Below are 9,130 nucleotides of genomic sequence, written 5' to 3' on the forward strand. Positions count from 1 at the left end.
GTCTCCTGTCCCCTGCCCCACACTCACAGCACAGAGATTATGAATGGGTGTTATTTTCCAACAAAGACGAATATCCAAAGAAGTGGGTTTCATCCGAGGGTGATTGACAGGTCTGAGATATGGTCCTTCCATCATGCGTCAGGGGAACATAGGATGGTGTCAGAGGAAGTGACGGAGTGTGAAGGAGACTTGAAGGACTGACTGGAGCCATGATAATTGGTCCATGGCTTCTGAGTCTCTATACCAGACCTTTCTCTGTCTGCATGCAGCAGCGGACCCAAGGTGTTGATGAGAGTCCACTGTAACAAGAGTCTATGATCTCACACGTCAATGACCTATATTCTGTTTCCTCTCTTTCTCTCTTTCTTTCTTTCTTTCTTTCTTTCTCTATCTCTCTCTCTCTCTCTCTCTCTTTCGCTCTCTCTCTCTCGCTCTTGCTCTTGCTCTGTTTCTTTCTTTCTTTAGGTAAGTCCTCTTCATTAATTGTTACACCTTAGTGGTTTGGTGGCTGGATGAGGCAAAGAGGGAGAGATTAGTGATGTAGATTATGAAACGGTTGGGATTACCAGATCATTATTGTTTATCCTCTCATTGGATTATACCCAGCTCCCAAGCAGCCAATGACTTCACAGTACCTTATCTGAGTGTACACAAGACATGTAACTGTATATAAAATGTCTACATGACTGGAACATGCCATGTCCTTACGTTTTTCAGTACAGTATGATACGATGCATACTTTCAGTACTCAGCCAAGCGGGATCCCCATCTCCATCATCCCATTCATGCTGTGTCTGTGCCGACTGCAGGTAGACATAATTTATTCTCATCTGAGGCACACTACCAGTGTGTCACAGATCACTAATTAGTTTCCCACATACTGGCAGGCTGGTAAGCCATCGTCAAAGTCACCCTACTGCGGTACAGTTTCCTGTCCAAACCCCCACTGGGTAGAATGCGATTGGCCTTTCACAGCATGACCAAGCAGGCAGTTGTTGCTGCTAATTGTTTACCTTCACATCCGTCACTGCTGTGAACATGTAGCTCATAGATCACATCTGGTTTATTTCCAGGTGACTAAGATTATCCAGGGAGATGTAATAGAAGTGCAGACAATTTATACACTATATTGCCAAAAGTATTCACTCAGCTATCCAAATCATTGAATTCAGGTGCACAAAGCAAGGGCCATAAAAACATGGATGAGCGAGTTTGGTGTGGTAGAACTTGACTGACCTGCACAGAATCCTGACCTCAACCCGATAGAACACCTCTGATGAAATAGAGCGGAGACTGCGAGCCAGGCCTTCTCGTCCAACATCTGTCTGACCTCACAAATGCACTTCTGGAAGAATGGTCAAAAATCCCCATAAACACACTCCTAAACCTTGTGGAAATCCTTCCTAGAATAGTTGAAGCTGTTATAGCTGCAAAGGGTGGGCCGACATCATATTAAATCCTATGGTTTAGAATGGGATGTCACTCACGTTCATATGCGTGTGAATGCAGACGAGCAAATACTTTTGGCAATATTTACATTTAGCGGACGCTCTTATCCAGAGCGACTTACAGTCAGTACAGGGTAATTCCCCCGAGGCAAGTAGGGTGAAGTGCCTTACCCAAGGACACAACGTCATTTTGCACGGCCGGGAATCGAACTGGCAACCTTCAGATTACTAGCCAGATTCCCTAACCGCTCAGCCACCTGACTCCATATATAATGGACGCCACTCCAATATAGTGTTTTATCTAAATGTATCCTGATATATTTATCCTGTAGTTAAACCATAATGGGACAGTTTTTCCTTGTTAGGTACAGGATAAACTCCAGGTAAATCCCATGTCAACAGTAAATAAAATGTTATTTTGAGCCATAAATGATTCTCTGAACCCAGTCAATCCCATTCTGTGAGACACATTTTTTGCATTTTTGATCTCTAATATCACTTTTTTTTTTACCATGAGAACATGTATTTTCTATTAATCTGATTAGTTTAATCACACCTTTCTAGACTCCAGATGTCGGTCCAGGAAAGCTAGAACCATCCCACTGAGTCTGTCATGGTAACAAAGCACCAATCTATTGACCTGTAACCCTCACAGCGTGTGCTAATAAGAGGCACAAGGATCAGAACTGAGGCTCACCTCATAGATAGATACTCAATGCTTAGTCTTCTTACCAATTGAACCTGTATGACTTCAAATGTCATTTCTTCCCCGTCTACTGAGACGTGAACATTTTAGACGTGATGTCTGGTTCTATTTTAAACATGTTATAAATGATAATGTCAAAACAAAATGCAATCCAGTCCTTTCTGACCTGCGAGTTAGTGACGTCAACATACTATAGCCAACCAAGAAAGCCTCCCTGGGTAACACCTAGTGCTTGGCAGCAGCCTAATCGTATTAACCAACAGTCGCTCTCCTATCAGCAACACACCGCGCGTAACGTTTACCACCGCTAGGAATAGTCCCGTTAGTCTCGACACATTACGTGGATTTACCGGAGGGTTGTATCCTTGACGCTGGTTAAATGCAACAGAAGTAATAAACTAATGAAACGTCCACGTTTAAATTGATCACAGAAACGATCACAATGGGATTCCGTGTAGTCCATTGTTTTCTTTGTAAACCTTACCCAACTTATTTGAAAGTCGTTTTCGTAAGATAGGAAGCACTTAATTTCACTTTAACTTCCGACCATGATTTGTACCGGTATGTTTTCTCTTGCGTGTAGTTTTTTGTGCTTTTACGCACTAAACTGTGAGCATTTTGCGCTCGGCCAAGAGGACACGGGAACCCAGTATCTGTGCCGAGCCATACCTATCAACACCGACACCAGTTGTCCACTGACTATTTTGCCCGAAGTGAGTACGGCAGGCCAGGAAGAGGAGCTAAGGAACACTGTCATGCAGCTTCGGGAGACAATTCTACAACAGAAAGAGACGATAGTCAACCAGCTTGGCACCATCAATGAGTTGACCACCAAGCTCTCTCTTTGTGAATCATCGGCTTCGGCAGGAGGCAAGTTCGACACGGGGTCCTGGAGTAAGGACAACCAAAATACGATGGGTGACGTCCCAAGAGACCCCAACGACACAATCGACGCCTTGGGGAAAACCATGCAGAGTTTAAAGGATAGGCTGGAGAACCTGGAGGTATGTTGTTCGCATAGACATAAGGTGCACCGGAACGCGTTAAAAATGGAATGCGTTGACCATAAAAATAAAGTGTAGTGCAGCCTGTTTTAAAATGTTTTTCAAATAAATCAAAATGTATTGTATATATGCTCCCCAAACTGTTTCTAACGCCTTAACATGTCTTAATCAGTGAACAAGTTGAGATACACCATTTGGAGTACTTATCTATTTCTAGAAGCATGCGGAGGCGTCTGTGTTCTAAACCGATTACCATTAAAACTCCCGTTACGCATAGGTGATCAAATTCACCCCAATTCACCCCAATCCCCAATGTCCTGGTAGATGTTGAAGGTAATTTCCTTGTATTTATGTACAAAATCTTAACACTCATGAAAGGTACATGATTGGTAACCTTTAGCTCTGCTCCAGGGTGGCACATGATGAGAAACCAACATCTTGTCCTAGCCAGCTTGGTTAAATCTACCAAGAGACAAATTCAATTTAAACCCAACTAATACAATTCCTGCTAAGGAATTGTGCATCCACTCTCCTATTCTATGATCTTAGCAACAACAGTTGGTGATATGATTGTAATAGATGAACAGGTTTAGAAAATGAATGAATGTGTGAAGTGTACGACCTTCCTTGTGCTAGAGGATTTCCAAGAACATCACACAGCGTATGATCAATTATTATATCTTATTGTAACTGTGGCTATGGGAACAGCTCATCAGGGATCAATAACAACACTAATGCATTTGATTGGACACAGCTTCACTGGGGACACTGGTGAGATCTACCACAACCTTCTACCTGTTGAGTCAACCAAACTAATCACTTTCTCTGGTCAACATCCGCAACTTCACTCTGACTGGAGACAACAACCTTCCTCAGGGGAAGTCGCCGATGCTTCCTGTTTTATTAAACAGGCCCTGTAATTGTCTGTGTTTCTGGCATGTCTCCCCCAGCAACAGCAGATGAGAGCCAACTCCTCTGGGGCAACGTTCCCCAGCGAGCTACGTGACCTGCTGCAGCGTCGCCTGGGCGACCTGGAGAAGCAGCTGCTCCAGAAGGTGAGCAGTCTGGAGGAGGAGAAGTACCTGCTCTACAACGAGACCACAGCCCACCGCCAGCGGACAGAGAGCACTCTAAACTCTCTCCTGGAGAGGATCAATGAGCTGGAGAAAGGTACACACACACACGATACTCTACACACCAAATGGATGTTGTCCACATTCACGCGCTTCACACGTGCACAGACACGTAACCACACACGATGATGGTGTCCACACGCGCACACATACATACACAGGAAGGATGACCTATTCAGTAATTAGCCTGTTACGTGCTCACCCCCCTCCTCTCAGGCCCCCTGACTCACAGCTATTCATTCCCTCAGAATGTGGGTCCTCACCATTACAGAACATCTATCGCAAAGCCTGACAAACACCAGACCCTACATATCACCCTTGGTAGAAAGAATGCCTTCCATCTCCGAGGGTTCTACGGATGTACATTCTGAGAGACTATTTCCTGTCCTTGGAGTTATTAATGAAAGAACACAAGGGTTTCATTTGTAGCCAGTGCACCCATATGGTTCTATACAATACAGCAATACAGTTTAGGAGTTTACAGAGAAGGTTATCCCACAAGAAAAATAATCTTCTGTACAGCTTAAAAGCGAGTATACAAACCCACTGATATTCTCTCTTGTTTCCCTGAAGGACCTGGGGATTTCAAGTCCCCTGAGCAGTTCAAGCTGTCCCTGCCCCTGCGTACCAACTACCTGTACGGACGCATCACCAAGAGCATGCCTGAGATGTACGCCTTCACGCTCTGCATGTGGCTCAAGTCCAGCGCCAGCCCTGGCATTGGAACGCCCTTCTCCTACGGGGTACCAGGACAGGCGAATGAGATTGTGCTCATTGAGTGGGGCAACAACCCCATTGAGCTGCTCATCAATGACAAGGTGAGGGCTTGAGGGGTCCTGGGTTCATCACGATGCAGGGTGTGAAGGTTCCAAACACATGGGTCACAGAAGCACTCCAACACAGTTGTGTTTTCAACACCCGTGGGACAGCCTCACTAGAAGTCAGACCAGTTCAATCTCCATGCAATTTATATGGTGATGGGGTTTTAGACAATTTCTGGAGAATATGTTTTTTGTTTCATTTTTAACTGATAATTCCTTTGAAGCCATACTGCCAAAGCAGCTCCTGTAGTTCAAGGGCTTTTTCTACTGCTTTCTAATTTGAGAGACTGCTGAAGACCCTGACCTATAACAGTCTGTTCACTTTCTTCCTGTCTCTCTTTGTGTGGCAGTACAGTGGTTACAGTTACAATCCTACATCCATTTAAATCCTAAAAAAACCTGAGCATTATTGATTGCAGCCACAGTTAAATCATACCTGGGGTGTTCAAACATGTATTGCATTGCAACCATGTCTCAGAAAACATTCATTGTATTTATTCAGTCATTGTAACTATGTTGAAAAGATGGAGTTGCCTTCCTATTTATTATAGTGTCACAATAACCATTATGGTAATCATGCTGTTAGAAAGCATTCTCTTATGGCCATGTTCTGACCTGTCCAGGTGGCCCAGCTGCCCCTGTCTGTGCGGGACGGGAGGTGGCACCACATCTGCATCACCTGGACCACTAGGGACGGCCTGTGGGAGGCCTACCAGGACGGGCAGAAGCTTGGTGCTGGAGACAACCTGGCCCCCTGGCACCCCATCAAGCCTGGGGGGGCCATCATCTTAGGCCAGGAGCAGGTGAGGACACTGGCTAATGGCTTACAGTTTATGTTGCTATGATACAGTATGTGAGGGAAACTGTACAGTAAAAATAGATGTTTACAATGTGAGTGCTAAATAGTCTGAAATCTTGAAGCAATTTATAGATGATTAGGGGTGTTGTCATGGACATCTATTTCTCATCTATTTCTCTGCCTCTGTATTTGAGATAGAGGTAGTGCAATGTAACTGTCCGGCAGCTTGGCTAGTAGCTTGCCAGCCCTCTAGCACCTGTAACTTGTGTCTATCGCTATTGTCTAGCCTGGTAAATAGCTAGTATGTTACTAGCAAGTATCTAGCTAATACGTAGCTTTCTCTGTAGCTAGTTAGCCTTTAGCTTGCCTGCTGCTAAACTGGCCGGTAGCTAGCACGTAGCTGGGCAATGTTCTGGCCTGTAGCAGGCAGCTTCCAGGCGGACCGAGAATAAGGGGATGATGATTGTTATTGTTGTCTTAACGAGGCCTGTCGTTTATGGCCTCAACAGGATGTAGTTGGTGGACGGTTCGACGCCACGCAGGCCTTCGTAGGGGAGCTGAGCCAGGTCAACATCTGGGACCGTGTCCTGAAGTCTGTGGAGATCCAGAACATGGCCAACTGCTCCTCCTACACCCCTGGGAACGTGGTGTCCTGGCTGGACTCCAATGTGGAGGTGTTTGGGCGTGGAGCCTCCAAGATCCCCTTGGAGTTGTGTCAGGACCGGCTGCCTGAGTCCTAGGGGGGCGTGCTCAACGGGGCTCTGTCTGTTACTGACCTGGATCAAATTGTACTTACAAATACTGTAGGACAATATAGCGCATCACCCCTGACAATAATATCAATGGAGAAGTCATAAAGTTGCAAACCCAGAGGTGAATCAACTTTTTCTTATTACCTTTTCAAATGTTATGTCGGTGTATTTGAGGCACACCAACACCATCCTGTTGATGTGTCTGCAGTATTTTTAGACTTAACGGTGGTAGACCTGACAATAGTAGATTTCACATCAACCTTTTCACTCTAAATAATGGCTTTTATTTCAGTAGCTTTGATGTTGGCTTATGTCATAAAAACAAAGACTTTGATGTTGCCTAATGTGATGTGTTTGGATAGCAGTGACACCTCGTTGGATCAGCCTCGTTGGATCACTCAGAAATTTGCATTCTATAATATTTGCTTTTCAATTGTGGTTGGACAGTAACCATCGTGAGTAAAACATTTGATATTGATAAGGAGAAGGCAGAGAGACACAGTATGGTTGAACTACACTGCATTGAGATACTCACACATTGCACACACACACAAACACACACACACCAACACACACAAACACACATCAGTTTCCATACAGACTAGACAGACAGCATTGGCTTTGCCATGTGACCTGTGTTTGCGTGTTGTGTGGGTGTGAGCTGGAGGCAGATTAAGAGTCTGTCTGAGGTGAGAGGACAGGAACCAGTGCTGAGAAGAATTAGAGTAATACTCAATTAATCCCTCTATCCAGATACCCATTGATGCAGTTCATATGCAATCATTACGTTTACAACCTATTTACAACAGTATTGAGTTAAGACAGCTCTGGTTATTATTAGGCTTTGTCATAGATATGTGTTTTTACCCATACCGTTTTCAATACCCAACATCCACCACAATGCCTGTCTGTTCTAGTTGGAAGTGAATAGTACCCTTGTGTATTGGAAATGTAATTTTCCTTTGTCAATATGTGCTTGGTTTTATGTCAATATTGAATGTGTACTGGATTTAAACCCCCAACATTGATTGCAACATATTTTGCTTTGTACAGTCATTACTGTTATGTTGCCGTTTATGGTTATTGTTTAGAAGTATATAACTGTAAGTATTTAACTGTAAGTTTTTTTTCATCCATGTTCTGTATTTTGTCCAGTTGTAAAGTTGTGCTCAGGATACTGTGCTAACTTCTTATGTGGCCTTCTGAAGACAAGGTACCAGATGTGCTTTGCAGGATTTGATGCTTTGTGAATCAGTCCTTAATGATCTGCCAATGATATATCATATTAAAGAAATTAAAACCAAACTACCAGAAATGCTGTGATGAGCTGGGTGTCAAAAGTGAATGTGAGTGCGTGTGGAGAGGTGTTTAGGACAGCAGGATGAAGGCTGTAGCTTAGACAGGAAGAGGTGAACTCCTGCAGGTGTCCTCTGCTCATGTGCATTAGCCACACTAATGAGATGAGCAGCTCAGGGTTCAAGCCAGTCCCTCCTACACACCAGTATACAAACACCCCCTTAACAAATACCTCTTGACTGCAGAGAGAACTGTCTGCACGCAAGAGATTTGTATACACTCCAGAGACCTGTCTGCACTCCAGAGACTTTTCTGCAGTCCAGAGACCTGTCTGCAGTCCAGAGACATGTCTGCAGTCCAGAGACCTGTCTGCAGTCCAGAGACCTGTCTGCAGTCCAGAGACCTGTCTGCAGTCCAGAGACCTGTCTGCACTCCAGAGACCTGTCTGCAGTCCAGAGACCTGTCTGCACTCCAGAGACCTGTCTGCAGTCCAGAGACCTGTCTGCACTCCAAAGACCTGTCTGCAGTCCAGAGACCTGTCTGCAGTCCAGAGACATGTCTGCAGTCCAGAGACCTGTCTGCAGTCCAGAGACCTGTCTGCAGTCCAGAGACCTGTCTGCACTCCAGAGACCTGTCTGCAGTCCAGAGACCTGTCTGCACTCCAGAGACCTGTCTGCAGTCCAGAGACCTGTCTGAAGTCCAGCCTCCTGAACAGCTGAGTGTGATGCCCAGTCCCTTTTAGTCCAGAAGAGCATTGTGTGGTGCCCAATCCCCTTTGACTCCAGAACGTTCTTGTGTGGGATCCAAACAGAACCATCTTTTCAGAAGCCTGAGACAAGGCTACTGACAATATGATTTCAAGTCCTGCCTGCTTTGTCCTGTGCTAAAACTGTGCTAAACATACTTGCAGAAATGACATAATCAATAATTAAGTGGCAGAGCATGATAAATGATAAATGCACATTCACGAGCAACACACTCTCGATTTCCTGTATACAGGTAAACGGACAGAGCAGTGGCTTGGCCTTGTGGCTGTTGAACAGAATGGTCTGTTGTGATTCAGTATGTGGGTAATGGTCAGCATCTTTTTGGTATTTATCTGTCCTTGTAAACATTGTGCTGCTCATAGTTTCACATATGTCTCCTCAACTACACAGTGGAGTGGAATGTC

The 9,130-nt window shown here is 44.8% G+C and overlaps 2 protein-coding genes across 2 annotated transcripts; both read left to right on the top strand.

Annotated features, from left to right (window-relative positions):
* The first annotated feature begins 2,717 nt into the window (after positions 1–2,717).
* nptx2b (neuronal pentraxin IIb) lies at positions 2,718–6,651 on the top strand. The gene is made up of 5 exons (XM_067245339.1): positions 2,718–3,158; positions 4,109–4,328; positions 4,865–5,109; positions 5,736–5,915; positions 6,421–6,651. The coding sequence occupies exons 1-5, from the start codon at positions 2,718–2,720 to the stop codon at positions 6,649–6,651; spliced, it is 1,317 nt and encodes a 438-aa protein (XP_067101440.1).
* A 1,654-nt stretch (positions 6,652–8,305) lies between these two features.
* On the top strand, positions 8,306–8,701 carry LOC136950740 (keratin-associated protein 4-1-like). Its single transcript, XM_067245186.1, has one exon. The coding sequence runs from the start codon at positions 8,306–8,308 to the stop codon at positions 8,699–8,701; it is 396 nt and encodes a 131-aa protein (XP_067101287.1).
* Positions 8,702–9,130: the final 429 nt, after the last annotated feature.

Source organism: Osmerus mordax, chromosome 10 (genome assembly GCF_038355195.1).
Source record: "Osmerus mordax isolate fOsmMor3 chromosome 10, fOsmMor3.pri, whole genome shotgun sequence".
Lineage (NCBI taxonomy): Eukaryota > Metazoa > Chordata > Actinopteri > Osmeriformes > Osmeridae > Osmerus > Osmerus mordax.

What these genes read in the sequence shown, in the direction of transcription:
- nptx2b (XM_067245339.1), top strand. Translation starts at nt 2,718, where the DNA reads ATGTTTTCTCTTGCGTGTAGTTTTTTGTGCTTTTACGCACTAAACTGT. An exon ending in GATCAATGAGCTGGAGAAAG is followed by an intron (nt 4,329 to 4,864) that starts GTACACACACAC and finishes GTTTCCCTGAAG; the next exon opens with GACCTGGGGATTTCAAGTCC. An exon ending in TCATCTTAGGCCAGGAGCAG is followed by an intron (nt 5,916 to 6,420) that starts GTGAGGACACTG and finishes TGGCCTCAACAG; the next exon opens with GATGTAGTTGGTGGACGGTT.
- LOC136950740 (XM_067245186.1), top strand. Translation starts at nt 8,306, where the DNA reads ATGTCTGCAGTCCAGAGACCTGTCTGCAGTCCAGAGACCTGTCTGCAG.